At 38.2% G+C, this 23,133-nt stretch overlaps 2 protein-coding genes across 16 annotated transcripts; one reads left to right on the forward strand and one right to left on the reverse strand.

Moving 5' to 3' along the window:
* The first annotated feature begins 352 nt into the window (after nt 1-352).
* On the forward strand, nt 353-20,822 carry tsc1a (TSC complex subunit 1a). 15 transcript variants are annotated; one of them, XM_079606075.1, is made up of 23 exons: nt 386-517; nt 1,003-1,133; nt 3,145-3,342; nt 3,540-3,643; nt 3,781-3,933; nt 4,607-4,751; nt 4,886-5,037; nt 5,124-5,197; nt 5,278-5,438; nt 6,921-7,033; nt 13,199-13,361; nt 13,462-13,574; nt 13,672-13,729; nt 13,819-13,905; nt 14,019-14,502; nt 14,593-14,663; nt 15,110-15,282; nt 15,547-15,729; nt 15,893-16,003; nt 16,140-16,262; nt 16,523-16,710; nt 18,237-18,401; nt 18,561-20,822. In XM_079606075.1, exons 3-23 carry the CDS (start codon nt 3,234-3,236, stop codon nt 19,054-19,056), a joined length of 3,426 nt encoding a protein of 1,141 aa, XP_079462201.1. In that variant the 5' UTR covers nt 386-517; nt 1,003-1,133; nt 3,145-3,233; the 3' UTR covers nt 19,057-20,822. The 15 variants fall into 15 exon arrangements, with proteins under 15 accessions (XP_079462203.1, XP_079462201.1, XP_079462200.1 ...); XM_079606068.1 differs by having other exon boundaries at nt 404-517; nt 14,593-14,636; XM_079606072.1 differs by having other exon boundaries at nt 405-517; nt 1,003-1,287; nt 13,825-13,905; nt 14,593-14,636.
* Nucleotides 20,803-23,123, reverse strand: spaca9 (sperm acrosome associated 9). The gene is made up of 4 exons (XM_079606085.1): nt 23,077-23,123; nt 22,639-22,801; nt 21,422-21,624; nt 20,803-21,224 (listed from the first exon to the last, which is right to left on the reverse strand). The coding sequence occupies exons 2-4, from the start codon at nt 22,780-22,782 to the stop codon at nt 20,927-20,929; spliced, it is 645 nt and encodes a 214-aa protein (XP_079462211.1). The 5' UTR covers nt 22,783-22,801; nt 23,077-23,123; the 3' UTR covers nt 20,803-20,926.
* Nucleotides 23,124-23,133: the final 10 nt, after the last annotated feature.

Consider the following 23,133-nt stretch of genomic DNA (forward strand, 5'->3'; position numbering starts at 1 on the left):
TTATGGGAACCCTTACAGCAGGTCATTATAAGATTTGTTTGCACGAGAAACAACATTCTGCTTGTTCTGTTATCATTTATTATCAGTAGCAGTAACTGTTTGCACACTGCAAGACAACAAGCAAAACTCTTAAACAGAGTTGGTTATTATTATTCATAATGATAATATTATTATTAATTGTTGTTAAATAATAATAGTTGTAGCCTAATAATAATATTTTTTTTTCTGCCACGTTCACTGTCATATGCATATGATGCAATACGTTTTAGTATCATGAACTGCAAACTACTATCTGACAGTATTCTTTCGTTATAGGCCTATATATTTTAATACTCAGTACGCTGGCTCTCTTGCAAATAAACATGTTTGTCCTTTAAATTCCCGCGCATGCGCGGTGAGCTTCTGTCATGCTGAAGCCGCTACATGCTTAGCTAGCTCTCATATTGCACAGCAGCACTTCACACCTTTCTGTTACTCATGCCGTGATCTTGTGACAGCGAGACAGAAGAGTCGGTCAGTATCCTTTCTATAATTAAACATAAACCCTTCAACCCTCACCACTGGATTGCACTTACACTGGGATCGTCACGGATCTTAAGTTTTTCATCTGCGCAAACAGCTCAGCAGTGTAAAAGGTCGTGAGGCGTTCAAGATGGCGACTGTTTGAAGTTCGCTCTTTCTGTACGGTAATACATTGTTTTTGAGTCGCCTGGTATATGTTTAATGTGTCACATTTGTCTGAGAGCAAGTCGGGTTTTAGTAAAAATAAATGGCGAAAGCTGTCATGGACGTGAGGTAGAGTTAAAGCCCTCGCTTGCCAGCAGTGATGAATGCGCTGCTGTCACGTAGTACATGGCGTTTACAAAAACTACTTTGCTTTACTCGTTGAGTTTAACACTTAACGTTACTGTAAGACTGAGAGTAACAGTTAAATGTCTTCGATTAATATTAGGTTTAGTATTCGTGAAGTCAAAAGTCTAATTTCCTTTATTTTGTATTCAGTCTTTACGGACACTCGCAGCTCAACTTTCTTCGCTGGAGAATCTGACAGGCTACAGTTGATTTTCATAATGGCTGCGTCTCAACACTTAGTAAACTGACTATCTAGACAGCATTTTGAGCATCATGGACGAGTGGGTTGTTGAGATTACACACTCACAAAATACTACTGTTTTGTGATGGTCTCAGGTGGTTATGCCAGGATGCTGCTGAGTGAATACCATGTTCGTGTAACTTACTATGGTATTTAGCCTACGTGGTGGTAGACTACTTTAAAGAATACCAATGGTACATTCTCAGACAGTATTACCATGGCACATGTCCAAAAAATTAATAAAATGGTGACAAAAGCATTGATTTCAACAAAAAAATCTTACTAACCCCAGACATTTGAAAGATTGTGTACAGTATGCATGTACAGTCGTTGGACAAAATAATGTGAACACAGACATTATTATAGGGGTTAATATCATTTGTGTCAGCTACAGTAAAAAAACAAACATTGCGATTATATTTTATTTATTGTTTATATTCTCTAATTTGTATATCAGTGCAGTGTTTAGTACAAACAAGTGTGAAATGGGCAAATCATCAGAGCCTGTTTAACAAGAGCATCTGTAACCTTAAGCGCCTACCGGTAGTTGTTGTGTGTTTTAAGAACAATAGTCATCATGATTATGGATGTGTACACAAAGCATGGCAAGACTTTATCAGCAAAGAAGAATAGAGGGCAAAAACCGAAAGTGAATAGTAGGGATGGTCGAACAAGAAGGATTGTGTCCAAACAACACAGAACAACTGCAGCAAAGTGACCGCAAACCTCAATATTCACACTGAAGACCATGATTCTACAAAATCCAAGCGCCAAGAGCGCCAAGATGATCTTAATCTGTCCTGGTCAGCTAAATCACCTGACTTGAGTATTATTGAACTACTGTGGGCAGTTTTGGAGAGAAGAGTGTTTATCATCTCTGAAGCTATGGCAGATGTTCTGATAGATGACATTTTACTGGAGACTATTAAAAAGTTGTATTGATCTATTTGATTAAGTATTAAAGGCAAATTTTGGTATACACCTTAGTATAGAAATATTGTGTATTTCTCCAGTGTTAACATTATTTTGTCCTACCCCTATGCATGTATATACAATACCATTCAAAAGTTTGGGATTGGTAAGATTTCTTTTTTTTTTTTGAAAGAAGTCTCTTATGCTCAGTAAGTTATTTGATCAAAACTACAATTTTGAATAGCTGTGTTTTCTATGTGAATATATTGTAAAATATAATTTATTCCTGTGAACAAAGCTAAATTTTCAGCATCATTACTCAAGTCTTCAGGGTCTCATGACCCTTCAGAAATCATTCAAATATATGCTGATTTGCTGCTCAAGAAGCATTTCTGATTATTAACAATGTTAAAAAACAGCTGTGGTGGTTAATAGTGGAAACAGTTTTAACAGTGTAAACCACTTTGCAGGTTTAATTTTTAAATAGGCCTAGACTGCAAACCTTTGAACGATACTATACACTACTGTTCAAAGTTTTTTTTTTAAAGAAATTCATATTTCTATTTAGCAAGGGAAGGGTGCATTAAATTGATCAAAAGTGAGAAGATTTCTGTTTCAAACTAATGCTGTTCTTTTGAACTTTCTATTCATCAAAGAATCCTGAAAATAAAATGCATTACGTATTCCACAAAAGAAATGATGTTTTCAAATATTAATAATAATCATAAATGTTTCTTGATCTGCAAATCATCATATTAGAATGATTTCTGAAGGATCATATGACACTGAAGACTGGAGTAATGATGCTGAAAATTCAGCTTTGCCATCACAGGAATAAATTAAATTTTACAATATATTCACAGAAAACAGCTATTTTAAATTGTAAAAATATTTCACAATATTGCTGGTTTTACTGTAATTTTGAACAAATAAATACAGTCTTGCTGAGCATAAGATACTTATTTTAAAAGCATAAAAAATCTTACCAATCCCAAACTTTTGAAGACGCATGCATGTATTATGTGTGTATGTACAGTGTACGTATATATACATGTAGATTTAGTAGCAAGTTTGTCGTCATTAAAATTATTATTTTATGTTTTTAGTAGTGATTGTGTTTTGCCAATTTTTGTCTGTAGTTCATGCATAGACACCCCATGCTGACACCACAGGGCATCGGTTTATGCTGTGACAAAGGCATCAGTCCTGCCCACTGTCCTGCACAGCTATGGCCAAAGACCAGCCAAATGTGTTTGACCTTGTCCCTCTTCTGGAGTCCACTGACCTGCACGAGCTGGAGCAGGTCAAAAACCTGCTACAGGAATCTCTCAGCGCAGGTTAGTCATGTCTTCTGTTTACATCATTACTCGGGTACATTGGTCAAATTGAGAAAATTGTATCAACACCTGTTCAACTCTTGTTTGCATTTCTCTACTTTATATATTTGTAATTAGTTGTCAGTATCAGTGGATACATGCATTTCTTTTATTTTTATTATTATTATTATTTTATTTTTTTACAATTTGATCGGTAGAAAAAGGGACCATGTTGCTGAATAGCCTCGTGGACTATTTCCTGGATACAAGCTCATCTCAAGCTTTGGACATCCTGTCTTCTGTCAGGGAGCCCCATGATAAGGTGAGTAAATAGCCACCATCTTCAGTTTTCTTTCGTATACCGTATACACATTGATGAATACTGTTTGATGTCATCATGGATTACAGAATATCAGCGATAGATGAATAACAGCCTTATCTGGATTTATTTCTCTGTAGTATCTTTTAGATAAGATGAATGAATGCATGGGCAAGCAGAGCTGCCGTCTGTCCACTATCACTCTCCTTGGCCATGTTATTCGCAAGCAGCCACCATGGATCCACAAGATCGCACGCTTCCCTCTTCTTGTCTCGCTGCTCAAATGCCTCAAGGTACCAAACTAAAGGCCAGTCAAATGTAATGGGGGTTACAAATGGGTTGTTCTGACCTGAGATATTTGAGGAATGGAATACAACATTAGAAAATGTTTTAAAGGGATATTTCACCCAAAAATGAAGATTGTTCTTTATTCACCTTTATGTTGTACTTTTGTTATATACATATATATATATATATATAATGTGTGTGTGCATATGTAAACATACATGTATGTCTACATACACTACCATTCAAAAGTTTGCATTCTGTAAGAATATTTTAAGAAGTTTTTGAAAGAAGTATCCTATGCTCACTAAGACTGCATTTATTTGATCAGTAAAAATGTTTTCCTTTTAATGTATTTGAAAATGTAACTTTTCCTGTGATTCCAGTCTTCAGTCACATGGTTCTTTAGAAATAATTATAATATGCTGATTTAGTGCTTCTTATTATCAGTTGAAAACAGTTGTGCTGCTTTAATATTTTGTGGAAACCGTGAAAAAAAAAAACAGGATTCTTTGATGAATAGAAAGTTCAAAAGAACAGCATTTACCGGTATTTGAAATATAAATATTTTGTAACATTAATGTTACAAATAGTCTTTAATGCAAAAAAAAGATAAAAGAATCTTACTGAGCCCATACTTTTAAATGGTAATGGTAGTAAAAAAAAAATCTCTACTTCCAGACTGACTCAGATGTTGTAATTCTCATAACTGGTGTGCTGGTGTTGATCACTCTACTACCCATGATTCCTCAAACCAACAAACAACTTCTGTGCGAGTACTTTGATATCTTTGGACGGCTTGCTGCATGGAATCAACGTCACCCAGGTACTCTGCCATAAACATTGCAAACAAATTTGTCTTTTGTAATTCTTTTAGCTATATATCTTTGAAGTGCTATGTTTAGATGGTAGAAACATAACTTGGTGTAAAGGTACTCTTTCTATGGATGTGTCCTGTAGGTGCTCAGGGTGTGTTTGCAGTCCATCTACATGCCAGCGTGTACTCACTTTTTCATCGTTTATATGGGATGTATCCTTGTAACTTTGTTTCATATTTACGTGCCCACTATAGTATGAAAGAAAATGTTGACACATTTGAGGAAGTGGTGAAGGTGAGCTCACAATTTTGAAGAATTGTCAAAAATTATGTTTACTATTCCCAAATCCGTTCTATAATTTCCTTCTGTTTTTATGTCAGCCCATGTTAGAGCATGTACGGATACATCCTGAGCTCATCACTGGAACCAAAGACTATGAGGTTGATCCAATTAGGTATGTAAAATGAAATATTATGCTTTTTTTGTTAATTACAATGTGAATGTTCATTCTTTACTGTTTTTAATTTTGTTTAGATGGAAGAGATTTGAGCCACATGATATTGTGATTGAATGTGCCAAAATTTCGCTGGATTCTAAGGAGGCATCATCTGAAGAGGGATATTCCTCTCTGTCAGATCACATACCACGGCGCCCTGTAGACAATAGCAGATCATCCTCAGAGCTCAGTATCCATGGTAAAATGACATATAATGTCCAGTGACCTTTTCTGTTATTAATTCAGTGATGTCCTGTTTTGTTCTTTCCTGTAAATCTTCCTAATGGGAAATTGTATTTAAAAAAAGGCTTTTCCGCACAAAGGCCTTCAACACAAATAAAGAGCAACAAATATAATTATCAAAACAAATACATGCACATATGAGACAAAACATTATGACCACCTGCCTAATATGCTGTTGGTCCACCATGTGCCATCAAAACAGTAGACCCGCCGAACCATGGATTCTACAAGACCCCTGAAGGTGTCCTGTGGTATCTGGCACCAAGACATTACCAGCAGATCCTTCAAGTCCTGTAAGTTGCGAGGTGGAGTGATCGAATTTGTTGGTCCAGCACATCCCACAAATGCTCAGTAAGATTGAGAACTGGGGAATTTGGAGGCCAGGGCAACACCTTGAACGCTTCACCATGTTCTTTAAACCATTCCTGAACATTGTGTGCAGTGTGATGTGCATTATGCTGAGGAAAGAGGCCACTCCACAAGTGAACACTATTATCATGAAGGAGTGTACCTAGTTTGCAACGTTTAGGTAAGTGGCGATTGTCAAATTTACAAATGGCTGGACCAAGGGTTTCCCAGCAGAACATGATTGCCCGGAGCATCACACTCCACCGGCTTGTCGTTGTCCCACAGTGCATCCTGGTGCCATCACTTCCCCATGTACACAGCCGTCCATATAATACAAAATAAGATGGGACTAATAGAACCAGGCTACTTTCTTCCAGTGCTTAATGGTCCAGTTGTAAGTGACCCCTGACAGTGGATAGGGGTCATCATGGGTACACTGACCAGTCTGTGGCTACGCAGCATGGTGCGATGCACTGTGTGTTGTGACATTCCTCCCATCACCATAATTTTTCTGTTAATTGTGCCACAGTTGACCTTTAGTCTGTTTGGACCAGATGGGATAGCCTTTGTTGCCGTCTTGCATCAATGAGTCTTGGATTCCCAACATCCTCTCGCCGGTTTGTGGTTTGTCCCTCCTTGGACCACTTTCGATATGTTCTCACCACTGGTGACCAGGAGCCACCGACATGCCTTGCCGTTTCAGAGATAGTCTGACCCATTTGTCTGGCCATAACAATTTGGCCCTTGTCAAAGATGCTTAGATCTTTATTCCTGCCCATTTCTCCTGCATCCAACATGTTGACTACAAGAACGGATTGTTCGCTTACCATCTAATTAACCCAGACCTTGCCTTGTAAGGAGATCAACATTTTTCACTTCACCTGTGAGTGGCCATAATGTTTTAGACCATCTGTGTATGCATTTATACATACATCAACTAAAAAACTATAATATAAATAATTGTATTACCAACTCTTCATCTCTAAAAGAAGGTTCAACTTCAGTGTTTTACATTGTATTTAATAGTTAATACAATCTTTTTTCTTGTGAGAATACTGATTGTGAATCTTACCTATTTTTCTCCTAACAGAAATCACATCCGTCACACCAATGGCTGCTGTTCGTCAGTCTCTTTCTCTGTCACTACCTTATCTCACTGTAACCCAAGACTCAGGTTCCAGCGCACAGGCCTCCAACCATCAAGTAAGAATTTTTCAATTATTGATCCAATAATGTATAAAACTTTTACTGTGGTGTTGAAATGATTCTGTACATAGTAGGGTTAGACATTATGACCAATATCTTATATTACCTTATGATAAATTTTATTTCAGATAGCACAATAGATAGCACAATACAGTTATTTTGTTCTGGAAATAAGGTTGTTAAAGCAACACCAAGTAGCTTTTGCTCTCAGGGTCCCCCTACAGTTAGCAAACAGTATTGTCTTCTACTACTGTCGCAAAATCTGTCATGGTTACACCAGGGGATATACGTGAATTTGTTGACAGTTCTTACGTCTTGGGCAGACTGCCTGCGTTGCGTGTGAAATTTCTTCATCCCAGGTAAAGTGGCATATATGTCAGCATGTCATGTGAATATAATTTCATGGGTTTTATTTTTTTCAAACGCCAAAAGATCGCGTATCTCACGTTTACAAGCCAGCGTCATTTTAGTAGCCTATTGGCTACTGTTTTACATAATGGATATGCTAATTCAATTCAATGTTTGTGTGGTAGGTAATAGCCATATATCGTCAATATTATAATATCAAGCAACCATAGATGAATCTGCAAATTTGAAAAATCGATTTGCATTATAGCCTGAGGCAAGACACTTTCACCAGAAAATGAATAAAATAAACAAACATGACTATCAGCCTGCAGTCATTAGGATAGTTATCCTAAAAGATGATTTTGTCCGTATAATCATGTAGCTATTACTAGTCCGACAGCATGACGGCCAAGTCAGCATCGGTCGGGCACCCCTCCTCCTTTAGCTCACGCCAGCAAGCGAACGCTGGACCAATATTGATCCTCGTTCGGACTTTGATTTTATCACTCTCCCTTTTTCTCTTCCTAGTCTCCTCCGACAAAACCTCTGCCTCCTTCGGTTTAGTTGCTGCTTCGGCCGTGACAACAACATACAGACGCTATACCAGCCGGCAAACAAACGCTATTTGGGCTCTCACGTCCGAATTTGAGGAAGTGAGGGAAGTGAGGTATGCCGTAAAGCAGTCGAATATTGTAGTTCTTTTTGTGCTCGGGTTACTACCCGAACCCCGAAGTTCCGTAGTGCCAGTAAAAGCGATACAGACCCCGTCAGGCTATGGCAGACGTGTCATTCTACCTATTGTAAGTCGATGTACCATCACAAGGGTCTTGGAAATATATTATGAAGGTTGAAAAACTACTTGGTGTTGCTTTAAAACATATACCAGCCCATCGAATGTACAGTAAAAAGTAAAAGTTCTCAATCATATTAAAGATAAGTAAACAGTCAGTAATAAGTAATAAAATAAGAACTAGGAATGTAAATGCATGCAATATGACAAATAAATACAATAGAAAAAGATACAAATAAAAGTGTGCTTTAAATGTGTAGTAAGTGATTTCTGAGAATCAAACCTTCCAGCTTGGAACTCTTTTCTAATATTAACGCGGGTCCTAAAATTCTTGCCTGATCATAACCCTTCTTTTTCCAGTGATATTCCAGGGGTGGGGGATATGGCAAAAATATCATATCACAATTTTTTTCAGGAAATTCAAGATTTTATCACGTTTCTTTTTCATGTTGGTTTTACTATTTTGCAAGTGATTGAGCATTACAGCCAAACTATTGTCCCTATTTTAAAAACAAAGCCTTAGGTAACAAAATATCGAATAAAAATGAATGGCACACATTTAGGCCAATGTGTTGAAGATAAAAATCTTTGTCATTATTTTCTTTGTTATTAAAAAATAAGAACAAAAATGCACATAATCAGTGCTTTATTTTTTTCAGTTACAGTAAGTGTATTTAACAGTAGCATTAAAGAAAGTAATTAAATGAACAAATATGAAAATAAAACACTACATAGACCTCACTGTATAAATTATACATTGATTCTTATTAAAGCTAATATTAAAGTTCTCAGAGCAGTGAGTGATTTTTTTCTCTTTGTGTTTTGTTGTTTTATTAACGTTAAAGGGATAGTTCCCCCCTAAAATTTAAATTGTCAATATTTATTCTCTAAAGTTGTTTTAAACCCGAATAAGTTTCTTTCTTCTGTTGAAAATAAAAGTTATTTTGAAGAATGTGGGTAACCAAACAGTTGCTGGTCCTCAGTGACTTCCATAGTATATTTATTCCTCCTATGTAAGTCAATGGGGACCAGCAACTGTTTGGTTACCCACATTCTCCAAAATATATTAGTTTGTGTTCAGCACAAGAAAGAAAGTTTAGAACAACATTAGAGTGAGTAAATAATGACAGAATTTTCATTTTTGGGTGAACTATCCCTTGTATCACAAGCGGCAGCATGTTTACTATTAGGCCTCAGATAGACCAGACTTCAGATTAGGGGTGTGCGATATTACGATTTTTGATCGTGGACGATTAAAATGTCTCCACGATCAGCTTTTGAAGAAATATCGTAGGATCGTCCATTTTATCAGTTTGCATTTCTGGCGCCTCCGTCTCAACATACTGTACAGCGCGACGTATATCCACATGAAATGCAGAGGAACGGGACACTGTAGTTCATAAAAATGAATTATTTGCATGTGCTTTAAAGCCTTGCCGGTTAAACATGTCATTCGCTGCTGATGCGCTGTTCTGACGGGCGCTTTTCTGAGCGCAATAGACCCGACGCGCGCACATGCACTAAAAGCCTGTCTAACAGCGCCCGTTACTGAACTAAGTTATCTTGTTGCGCTAATACTGTCAAATACACACAAGGTTTACATAAACAAAGTTGGTTATGTCTAAAGTGAAAGAACAATAGAAAAAATGAAGAAAAAATCTGCCTTGTCAAATGCGTGTAGACTCGTTGCGCGCAGATCTTAAAGAGACAGTAGCCCTAATAGTAAACATGCTGCCGCTTGTCCTTAAAGGGACAGTTACCCAAAAATAAAAATTCTGTCATTATTTACTCACTCTCTAATGTTGTTCCAAACCTGTATTAATTTATTTCTTGTGCTGAACACAAAAGAAGATATTTTGAGGAGTGTGGCTAACGGTTGCTGGTCCCCATTGATTACCATATAGGAAAAAACTATAGGGTATATGTCGAACGTCGCATGACGAAACCGGAAACCTGGTCTCATCGCATCCGCTTGTCATAGAAAGTGTTAAAAGCGCATTCAGCCGCTCAGTGCAGTTTATCCCAGCAGAAAATATGTGTTTGTTGGAGGAGTATAACAGTTACAAGGACATTTTATTTAGGAAATTTAGCGGAGAATGCACCGGTAGTAACAAGAAGAAATGTTTGGAAAAAGATTGCTATGACAGTTAACAGCGTTAATCCGACCGTTGAGCGTTAAAGACGTACAGAAAAGATACAAAAACGAAACCGACGATGAAGTCCTCATCATTATATATTTCCAGTAGGTACTGCGGTCCCTAAAAACCCTTTCCCTTCTCAGCGCTCTCCACGTTGTCTGCAAACCACAAATTATGAGCCATTTTCCCTTTTCTTTTGGCTGTTTGTTATGTAACTGATTGTTACTGCTGGTTGCCAAGGTAACATAGTCTTAGACCGAAGTTAGCCTGGGGGTAAGGTGTCTAATTTTTTGGTCTAAATTAAGTCAGTCTTTATTTTTGTGAAACAGTCTAACTTGCATTAGACTAGTCTATGAACAAATTTTAGACTTGTCTAACACTACAGACCGGTCTAAAATAGCTTTGTGAAACCGGCCCCAGGACGTGATGCGCCTAATATACATGCATATGACACACGCACCATATTTTCTCTCAAATGTTTGCTTTTACTTTAGACATAACCAACTGTGTGTTTGACAGTATTAGCACAATACGATTCTAAATATGACTTCGTCCAGTAACCAGGCGCTGTTTGACAGGTTTTCAGTGCCTTTGCGCTTCGGGTGTACGCACTCATAAAAAAAGCGCATGTTAGAACAGCACATCAGCATGCGAATGGAATGTTTAAACGGCAAGGCTTTAAAGCACATGCAAATAATGGTGAATTGCAGTGTCCCGTACCTCTGCGTTAACGTGATGTGAATGTACGTTGCGTTGTACCATAAGTTGAGATGGAGGCCCCAGAACTGAACTGATATAATGCTCTGTAGCACGATACTTCGGTATTTCTTCTAAAGAAGTTTGTGGAGACATTTTAATTGTCCACGATCAAAAATCGTGATATCTCACACCCCTACTCTGCTTTAACATTTTCTTTTTTGTAATGACTCTCAGCTATCTCTCTTTCAACAGTCTTTCTTCAAATCTCCCTCTTGCTCACTCTCTCTTCCCCCATCATGAGTGTATACACCCCCTACTGCTGATCGGCTTCAAGTTTGTTGCGGTGCTCAGGCCGATCCACTTTCAACAGCGTTTTTCATAAATCGCTTACTGCACCTTTAAGTTATTCAGGTAGATCTCGGCTTTTTCACAGAAGTAAGAAATAATGCAGAAATTAAATGGTGAAATGTAAAAATAAAACTCTGCATTGTCTTCACTGTATAAATTAAAGGTCCCATATGGTGACACTTAAACTTATATTTGTAACGTTTATATGTGTCTATTAAACACTAATTTAATAGTGTTACCCAAAAAAAATAGTTGGGTTGATTTTCCCACACTTTTCTGAGAGCCTTTTTTCTCCCCTCCCACAAACGCTTGGATTCGCTGATGACTGGAATGGTCAGCCCACAACTAAACATTCGAAAGTCACAGAAACCACTTAGAGTGAATGTGTTTTCATGTTATTATCATACTTTCAGTGATGTGTCTGTGTTTTATGTTCCGGTGCACGGCACATAGCGTTACCTGACACACGGCCACCTACTCTTATCCCCGGCTCTCTGTGCGCCGCAGTTGACTGGAAAAGGTTCTTGGTTTCAAGAATAAGTTGGTTTCAAAAATGTTTTTTCTTTCAAAAACATTTGCCATTATTTTACTTCCATAGTTTTGACGCAGCTTTAATCTCCCTTTTGGTTATTTCAATACTTAATTGACAACAGAACACGACGTTACATGCTCGTAGTTTCTTTTGCGTGATACAGGGCGCGCCATATTTGCCCAACGCGTGATATTGAAGAGTTGGTAAGATACAGGAAAGTTTGTTTTTCAGAATTTTACTAACATATAGCCTGACAACATCTCATCTGTCAGAGGACTTTGCGGCGGTGCTGACTGCGTTATTCATTTTTTTAATTGCTGTGAGATTGTTTGCTGTTGTGCGCAAATCCTGGAGATATGATAGGCTGAAATCACTAACTTGTCCCTGTGTGAGACAGATTTCAACAATCACCAGTCAGAGACAGCAGCATATCCAAAGCACAATAAAATAAGGCAACTTATGATTTCGGGGGTTTACATAAGCTATTGTCTGGTTTCATATTTGTCAGTTAACATTTCAAAATACAGCCCAAAAAATCGGCTGACGCCGCGTCTGCTCTGCACCCTGAAATTATGCATTTCTCATGGCCGGTTTTCAGGGACAACTTAACTCCAGACATGACTCCTGCTTCTTCTTGGATTCTTCTCAGCGGCACGAAGCAAACGTTGGGAAAGGGGGCGGGGCTGGGTGGAGTTTTGGAACACGACACCCATTACCCAGTTTCTACGTAGCAAATACATCAAATTCTAACTGGCCCGTTTAGCTGGGAGTTGGTCTAGTTTTGTGGGGGGTGGAGAAATGGCGGCAGTGAGCGATTTTCATATTTTCACAGCTTTTAATTTAAACCCCACAGAATGACACAGAATCCCATAAAAATCAATTTTCACCTTATGGGACCTTTAAATATACTGTTTACTGATTCTTATTAAAGTTATTCAGTCAAGAGCAGTGAGTGATTTTTCTCTTTTTTTGGTGTTGTTTGATTAAAATTAAGGACACAGACAAGTATATCAGGCTGCTGTCACTTTAAGACCTAATGCACAGATTAGATGTACTGATATAGTACATCCAATTTGATATGATATGGATTGATGTACATCCAATTTCTTTCTCAACTTACTTGTTCACTTAAGACATAGCTGACTGTTTCTATGTAAATACTCAGCAAGAAGGGCATTTTGACAGTACGGTATATTGCTTACCCATAGTAAATGGTTATCCAAATTGTTCAGAAAGTCAAAACAAGCCTCTAAAAATAGATTTGCACTTATATGATCCGTTACTGCATATGTTTGGTCCATCAACAGAATGATGAGATGAACTCCTCAGGGACGAAGGAGGAGATGTGGAGCCCTTCCTCAATGTGTGGGATGACCACCCCTCCCAGCTCTAGAGGAATGTCCCCCACCACAGTTTCTGACATCTCGCATAGTGCCTCCCACCTCTCAGGACGGAACCCCAGCACTCCAGGTCAGCCAAATGTATTCTTAGCTATAAAGCAGAATGGTTCTTTTTGTTTGTTTGGTCTCTCGGGTGGCTTCAGGTTTTTTTTGTTGTTGTTTTTTTACAGGGGATGGAAAATGGGCCTTATCTCCCTCCACGCCTTCAGGGTCATCTCCTCTCCCATCACTTTCAGAGGACATAGGGCAACCTGCCCAAAATACCAGCATTACTCAGGCTAAGGTACATTGACATATAAAGCATTTACTTTGTTACTTATTAAACTCCTTCAGAGTATTCATGTTTTCATGAAAATGCTTTACTGTCTAAAACTGCTCAGGTGATTCAGACGGGCAAAGAGCTGAAAAAATTAACACCCAGAAGTATTAATAACAACGGTGAGAATATTTGCTGAGATTCATGCAGTGTCATTTCATCGAGTAAGTGACACGCATATTAATATGCTTTGCTTTCGCCACTTGTGTAGGTGTAGTTGTAGTTGATGCCAAGACACCAGCATCATTGGCACAGCTCTCTGACATTGTCAAAAGGACAGACGGGGAGAGAGAGGATGGTGAGAGTGGTGACATCATGCATAACAATCAGCTTTTCAAGTGTTTTCAATCATCCCTTGGTTTTCAATGAGCTCTGCTCTCATCAACATGATCTTTAACTTTTTCTTTCTAGACACTATCAATGAGGAGATTTTGAGTCTGACCCATAGGAAACTGGACTTCGGAATGAGGCCAGGCCTGGATTGCTCTTTTTCAGGCTCCTTGGACACACTTCTCTCATCTCACCCCAGCCATGAGCAGAATTTAGTGTCCACACCAGACAGGGTTGAATGCTCTGCCAAAGGTGGAGAGCAGCAACCTTCCTGGTCCCACTGGCCTGCTTTCACCCCCATCGAGAACGGGAAGAGCAGTAAAGTCTCTCTGTCTGATCTGACCAAGGAATCCATGCCTTATGAGCCGCTCTTCGACCTTGCCCTGCCTAAGGTGGCATCTTTGTTTTTGGAGAGGAAGACCGCAGAGGCCTTTCAAAGGGCTGAAGGAGAAAAGGATGACCGAGAGGAGCTGGAGGGGGAGGATCTTTCTGCCACCTCCCCTCTGGAGGTATTGGACCGTGTTATTCAGCAGGGTCATGACACTCATGAGAAAGAGCTGAAGAGGTATGCTTCTGTTCTTCTGACTTCTAATATGACCAGTGAAAGCGTTTTAGAGGAAATGTGACGGAACGGTGTCCGTTTGCTCTCTCACAGAACCCTATCCTCTCCAAGCCAATCAGCAGACCCACACTCTGGAGGTAAACAGCATAGCAATAAAGGAAAAGGTATTTAGAAATTTTACTAATTCATAGGCTCTCCGTGCTCAAGACGATTGTGTCCTCCAACTTTTCTCCTACAACCATTCCTGTGTTTGTTTCCCTGCCACTTTCCTTGAAAAATATATTTTTTTCTCATTCTTCTACCGTCTTCTGTGTAGTTCACTATCAAATCCTTAGAAACAGCTTTGTGGTGGTCCTGATCAGCTATAATCTGAATTCCTGTAGATCCTAAGTAGAGCTGCATGATATATTAAAATAAAAAATGTGATAGTAGTGTGTATATATATATATATATATATATATAGTATGTGTATATTGCTTTTTGTTCATGTATACATCGTAGAAAAATATTGAAATGTCAGTTTGTTGTATGCAGCCCTAATGTTATTTTATTTTTTTCTTTACAGCACTTTTTATGTTGTTTTTTAACTGAGTGCAATGTATTTTTACAGGTCCTGTGTCTGCATCATCAGATGAGCTGGGGATGTTGCGCAATCAGCTGCTATTGCTGCATAACCAGCTGTTGTATGAGAGACATAAGAGAGAGCAACACGCGCTTCGTAACCGACGTCTGTTTGGCCGTATCGTCAACACTACTGCACTGGAAGAGCAAAACAACTCCATGGTAATAAATTAAACTGGAAGGATTACCCAGGCCTGTGCAAAATTCTGCATATAATTCAAAAGCTTCTCAGTCATTATTTTCTACATTCTTTGCATACTAATTAAATAATACTTTTAGCTCCATTTATCAAATTTTACCTAATCCATTCAGAGAAATTCTATAAATGTTTCTCTATAATCAGTGCTGAAAATGTGAGTGTTTACGTCTTGACATAACTAGTGACATTACAATGATAAAACCCCTGTGTGTGTGTGTGTGTTGCAGAAAACACAACTCAAACTTCAGGAAGTTGAGATCAAGACGGTGCAGGTAAGCCTGCAGGAGGAGCAGCGGCGCTCCAGACGGGTACAGGAAGACAGAGAGGCTCTTGTGAATCAATTGCAGACTCAAATCCAGCAGCTACAGAAAGAGCGGAATGACTACTACTCAAAGATGCAGGAGCTAAAGGTGATTATAGGGTTATAGGACATGAATAATTACATGGTTACTCTTATTCACTCATAATACAGCAACAATAATTGTCCATGTTTGTCATTTTGTTGCTGGAATGTGGAAATAATGTGTGACATCTGTGTTAAAAGCTAATTGTTTTATGTGGTATCATATACAGAGTGATTTGCTGGAGAATCAGAAGAAGGTTGGAGAAATGGAAGCAGGGCTGCAGAAAGCCAATAACAAAGTGTGTAATATGGGACACATGCTCACCCAGCTGTCCATCAAGGTTAGACGTGTTTGTGACAAAAATACTGGATATAAAATGCTATCCATTACAGTGGAAGAATATTTTAGATGTGGCCCATATTTATTGATTTGGTTGGTTTAATTTTGATTTGTGTTCCTGATTTATCCAACGTCAGCTAAACAATAGTGAAAACATGGAGCAGCAGATGGCTTTCCTGAACAAGCAGCTGCTGCTTTTGGGTGAAGCCAACAAGTTATGTGCAGAGGAAATTGAACGCTTGGGGCCTGAGGCTAGCAAGGTAGTCATGGTTCTTAACTATTGATGACTTCTTCTTAAATCACATCATTGCTTAAACTCAGCAGATCTCTATTTTGCTTCTTTTTTTTTTATCCAGCCAGAAAGTTATACAGCAATCCATGAAATAGTGGCTAATGTGATCAATTGTTCTATTGATATCAAGACATTAGCACCCAATCATAAGAGCTTTAAACCATTGAACTTGAAAATTTCTTTGGTGTGCTCAGATCAACTCAGACTTGATCTTTTTGTGACTTTTAGGAGCTGAATATGCTGCAGGCATCTTCACTGCGTGAGGTTGAGCGTTTGAGGCAAAGCTCTCTCCAGCAGAGTCAAAGACTTGATGCCGCCCAACAGCGCATCACAGACCTGGAGACCCAACTCACCAAGAAAGAGCAAGTCATCCGAGAACAAAAGAAACTGCTGGAGAATGTCAAAAGCCAAGCTACGTATGTGGTTATTCCTGCTTTTGTAGTCCTGAATCTTATTGAGAATCCTATTGAATCTGAATCATATTATGAATCATATCTATGCCCAAACACAGGGTATTATATATATTATATAGGGTTAGTGTATTATATTATCACAGGGATCCCCAAACTTTTTATCAGCTGAACCCCTATAACCTAAAATATTTACTTGAAGTCCCCCATGAGATTTACAGTTCGTATTTCAATCATTTTAAGTGCCCCTATTATGCTTTTTCAAATATTCACTTTCATGCAGTGTTTAATATAGCTGTCTGTGAATGTAAACGGTCTGCAAAGTTGTAAAGTCAAAAAGTGCACGATAAATAAATTTATTGTCTCCCAAAAGAAATAATCGACTCTTAACCATGTAAAAGAGTCGTCAGGAATTCTAGTCTCACTTCCGTGACCTGCATACGTAACGTAGTCAAGCATTTGCACAATGCCCACCTATGGTCTTCATTGGCTGTCCGCGAACAACGTCTGCTTTGACCCGCGCTCACACACTGTAGCTGGTTGTGTACGTGTTGTGTACAGTTTTCTGCTCTCAGTGCTCTGCAAAAGCAAATTCACTTTGCAAACACTTCCAAAGGATGAGGATGTGAAGGGTCAGTGGTTACAATTACCACAGTAATACAACAGCAGTATAACCTTTTGACGATTGCTTTTTTTAAATCTCTGTGAGGTCTAAATAGGATTTACAAATGCTTATCCATCAAAGATTGGACAGTATCCACTTTATTTGGACCAACTTACTCCTCAGAATCACAACCTGTAAGTATGATTAATTATTGATGTATATATTTTCTACCAGGTGTTCAAAATGCCTAGTTTTGTGTTTTATATTGTGTAGGTCTCCGGCTAACCTGCCAACTCTTGTCATCTGTCTCACCAAAACACTTCTGCTAAACAGCTGTGGGCCCACTATTACCTAAAGTTGCGTCCATTAAATGACTGTTGTTCTTACTACTTTGATTAATTATAAAGGATGGAGACAGATTTGTTTTACAAACAGTCATTCACGTTAGTGCTCGCCTGACGTATGCGCTGTAATTGAAAGTTAATGATGAATCATCGGACGAGTCGTTTGAGAGTCATTGAGAACATTTATATTATGAGAAAATTGAAGCGTTTTTGACCTTTGATGCATGTAAACCTGTTAATTTTGTTTTGTAAACCTCCAAAACAAAATTAGGAACCTTTAAAATAGCATAATAGGGGCACTTTAACAACATGATCACATTTTCTGATCTTGATTAATGGCCACATGACATGTAGGTAAATATATATATTAAAAAAATATATTTTAGTTTTATTTAGTTTTACATTTAAATGATTAGCTTTTCATCTCAGCTCATGAACCCCCTGTAATGTTTGCTAATGAGTAGTTGTTGATGGATCTTTTTGCTTTATTGATTGGATTATCAGGTTCTGTTCATCTCTTCAACCAATTCTTAATGTAAAATTGACTAATTTAATCCTTGTCTGCGTTGTTTTTTTCCCTGTAGGGAGCAGCTGCAGGCTTCAGAAAACAGATATCTGGCCCAAAAGTACATCACTCAGGCATTACAATCTGAGCTGCTTGAGCTCTATAGCCAGATAGAGCTCAAAAACCTGAATACTAAAGCACCAGCAGAGCCCACTTCTGAGCTCAGCAGTCCCTCCAACCAGAGGTGTGGTCCATATTATTGTCATTCACGGATGTTTTTCCTCCACGTACTGATTTACAAATGTAAACAATGTGTTCTGTAATGTATTTAAGACTTTTCAAGACCGAAAGATGATGGGTTGCTGAATTTTGTAGAAGAATTATATTTTCATTTGTGTTTCAGGCCAAATGGAAACAGTACAGGCCCATCTGCTCCATCTCTATCAGCTGACCCAATGAAAAGAGAGGAAGGCACGCACATGTGCTTCAATGGTGAAATATCTGACGGGGCTCCACAAACACACACGGCATTCAATAATGGCAGCCAGGAAGAAGATCTTTCCGCCCTTACCCGTTCATTTCCTGCCCTCCCCTGTGACTCCCCGCTGGCAGTTGGCTCTTACCCCAGTACCGGAAGCTTTTTGGGTAAGAGAGCCAGAGAGATGTTTCGCAATAAGAGCGAGAGCCACTATGATGGCGAGCCAGCTGCCCTCACCTGCCTTTCCAAGGATCTTAAGGTTCAGCCAATCACAGACCCCACAGAGAGCATAGAGCTTGAAGGGGCTACTGACCAAGCTGACCTGCAGCCCATGGACAGACCTCGAACGTATAATATTCAGCGGCGGAGGCAGCAGGATTTGCGGATCATGGACTACAACGAGACCCTCCATGAGCATTGATTGTACACTGCTGACATGATTGTCCGCAGTTAGAAGAGGATCATTTTGGACCCAGTATTAGAACGCAACACTCTTTTTGTTGGAGTGGTTTGCAATGTTTTAGTTCATTTTAAAAGCTCTTGTATTATGAAACGGCCAAAAAAAGGTTTTCACTTGGTAGTTGCCATATAGTCACCACAGTGGCAAGAGAACATCTTGTCTTCAAAAAAAAAAAAAAAATGGTTCACTTATCTCCTGTCTAATATGAATTCATATTAATTCAGTATATTTTTGTTTTGTTTTTTATAATTGGCATTCAGTAAGCGACCGTGGTGATTATATTTTGTGGTGGCTGGATGTTATTTGGGCCTCTTTACTGTACTTTCCAGCAAATGTATTGACTTAATCACTGTATTTGCTCTTGTAATAGTACCGTTCAGTTTCCAATCCTCTTATATTTGTCCACGTAAAATGCCCCTTTGAGTCACTGAGATGAACATCGTTCATTTCTGCTGATGTGACTCAAAAATTGCACAATACAGAGTTTAATCACTGCAAACGAAGCACTGTAAATAGATCATGCCTCTGAAAAAACAATCAATCAGTCCGATAAAAATGTGAAAAACTAAAAAGCTATGTGGCATAGGTGAAGTAGAATGAGAAATCACATTTCATTGCTGAGGCAAGTCGTGTGCGTATGCCATAGCAGTGCTTTGTGCACTTCGCCTATAGAGAATAAGCAAGTCTTGTGTTGTATTTCTAGTAATAGATTTTATTTTTATGCATTAATGTTCTCCACTGGGATTGTAGCGCCCAGTCACCAGTGCAATACTTCTTAGCTAATACTTCATGCCAGCTCGAAGGTATGAGTGATGATGGGGAAAAAGAAACCGATTTAGATTGCTGCTTTGCAGGACCGTCAGAGCCTTCTAGAACACAGGCCGGGCTGCTGTAGGTGCATTTGTCCAGTTGAGACCTATTGAGAAATGAAAATATCTTTGTGGTCTAAGATATGTCTGACGGGTGAATGTTCTTGTGTTAATAGCGTACAAAACACGGCCACTGCAATACTTCGACACACTAAACTCTGAAAGGAAGCTGCTCGCTCTAAGCCAGAAGGCTTATGTCCCTCTATTATTTTCTTTCATTTCTGTTTCACGCAGGTCAGACCCCATCTGCAACGAAAAGGCTTCATATAATAGGCTGCAGCTGGCTGAAGCAAAAGCACTTCTTTTTTAATTCAGGCCCTCTTAAGATTGCTGAACCCTAGCAGAGCAATATACTCATCTCTTTCTAAAAAAAAACTTGCCCCAGGGCTTTGATTTCAGTGCGAGATATAAATGGAATATGTGAAGTGTTGTTGCAAAGAAAGTAAAATGCTGGCTTTGGCCTGCCAGCTGGGGAAATGGCTCGGAGAGTTTACAGTGAGAATTGAAATCTATGGAAATCACTGCTGTTTTTCTTTCTTTTCAAACTGTTCTTATCACAGTTCACCATGAGTGTGGTCTTACAGCTTGTGCTTTGTTTCCCTGTCACTCAGACTTTACGTTGTTTTTATACCAAAAGCCCTCTCAAACATTTTGTTGTTTCACAAAATGCCTTACTTACAAAAAGTAGGAAACCTGTCCGTCACCTGAAGTCGTTTGTCATAAGTTATCTGAACAATGGTACAATCAGACGGTGATGGGTGTAACAGGTTACCAGGGACTCTATTTTGAATTTGAGAAAACAGATTTGTGTTCAACTTGCTATGATCAACAAAAAATAAAATATATATGTTTTGCATATTTTTTGTCGTAGTCATCTATTTTACAATTATAGTTGTATAATAATACTTTTGTGAAAACATGTGAAAGCAAAAACATGTGCAAGTATAGGGAAAAAGTATTATCTATTTCCCTGTATTTCCTGGTGGCTTCCAAGCTGGTTTTCCAGCATGCCAGCCTCCTGTGCCTTTTTTATATCTACTCAGCTTCTCACTGGTGTCTTTATCAAGGTCTGCAACCATTCCCACATTCTTTGCCACGGTTGGTTGAGATGTTCCTGTAGCTGTTGGAGTGAGATGTTGAACACCTCCTTTACTGTAGGTGGTGAGGAGGTCTAGAGCCAGTGGAATCACGCTAACAATCCCACCATAGAAATTCCTTGCTTCATCACAGCTCAGCCGGTTGATATCATTGTGTGGGTAGCTGTGAATGAAAAAAATAAGTAGTAATGAATAGTTGCATTGTAGCTATTCGATGACTGTTTAGCTTCATGTTACCATGTGATTTCAATCAATTAAAAGAAAAAGAAGCATCCTTATCCTGGATCTAAATTTGAAGCTCTAATAATTTAAATAGCAATTTAATTGTTTGTAAATGGTGTAATTTTTCTGTCACTTAACTGTGCCCTTAGCTGACTGATGTTGCTGTTGGGGCCGAGGAGCTCCCTGCAAGTATCCAGGCTCTCACAGGAAGTGTTTTGGCTTGACAGTGAGGACTCGAGATGTTTTAAAACACCTCCAAGATCTGAAATAATTTCCAAAAAAAGCAAAAATATGCGTCTGTCTGTGGAATTGCTGCAGTGGTGATTCATGTACCTTTGGACCTACAGAGGAACGTCATTTAATGATTAGGTCAAACTTCACATTATGCTGTAATTATATATGTATTGAGTACAAATAATAAACAATAATTAATAATATTTGGAACTGATTATAATTACACATACACTATCATTTAAAAGTTTGGGGTCATTTTTTAAATTAATAAATCTATTCAGCAAGGATGCATTACATTGATCAAAAGTGAGAGTAAAGACTTTTTAAAAATCTAATTCGAATAAATTCTGTTAATTAAACTTTCTATTCATCAGAGAATCCTGAAAAAAAATGCGCCATTGTTTCCAAAAAAAAATATTGACCAGCATAACTGTAGCTTCCAACATGAATGATAAAAGGACATGTTTCTTGAGCACCAAATTAGAATAGTTAATGAATGCAGCGTAAATAAGGCTGGAACAGGGCAGCGTAAGATTTCTTTGCAAAACATTAAAAGGTCTTACCGAGTCTACCTACCCCAAACTTTTGAACGGTATTGTAATTTTTGCTAATAATACTATTTGAAGTAAAGTTAATAATATTTTTTCATCATACACCGTAAAGTGCTTAATTAACTTGGAAACCATGTACCGTTCATTTATTTTTGCACTGCCCTTGTGTCTTTTTTTTTTCTTTCTTTTTTTTTGCAACATGCTTGTTGGATATGTTGATGAAAATGTTACATTAAGTTACAGTGGAAAGTTGTTCTTTTAGGTATTATTGTAAACTCCAAAGAAACTCAAACCCGCACTTTATTTTTATTGTAATGGCTACATTTCCCATAGGCTACACAAATGTATTTTTTTTTATTTTTTTTATTTAAAGCATTAAGTTCGTTAATATCGAGTCAATACTGCCCTCGAAGAAAAAAATCTATTCAAATTTTACAGGCATAACGTTATATTCTTTAAAGTACTATTCTTGTATTGTTTAAACCTCCCCCTAGCGTTTGAAATTTTGTATTGTAATTCTATTGTTTTGATATCTTCAATACAAAAAGGAAACTATTAGTGCATCATAACCTGTGCGACGGTGGAGACAGGCTCAGTTTTGTCCCTGGCGTGCTCTCTCGACCGCTCAAGAGCTGTTATAAATATAAATTGCTGTTGTTTGAAACGTTTATACTTTTCCTCAATGGAAAGTAACTGCTCTCTGACGTCAGCCATCTCAGTTGAAGTACCTAACCTGTTTAAAATGGATACAGTAAAGTTAGAGTGCTTTGTGCTAACAAAAATCTAAGTTAAGTTACCTCTAAACAGTAACGTTAACTTACTGTTATTTTTACTGTTTACTTTTAACTTTACTGTGTAAAGTTAGAGACTAACTTACAGCTTGAAAATGTTTGGACTTGAGAAAGTGGTATTTTATTATTATTTTAAACAATAGCGATTTTGATGGAAGATCAACAGAAATGGTATTCATCATAATAAACGACACACTTCACATATACTAGAACTTACCTGTATTAGTGCGTACTGTAGAGGTCTATCAAACATGTAAAGTGTTTCTGTTGCATT

This window comes from Phoxinus phoxinus (assembly GCF_949152265.1).
Source record: "Phoxinus phoxinus genome assembly, chromosome: 3".
NCBI lineage: Eukaryota > Metazoa > Chordata > Actinopteri > Cypriniformes > Leuciscidae > Phoxinus > Phoxinus phoxinus.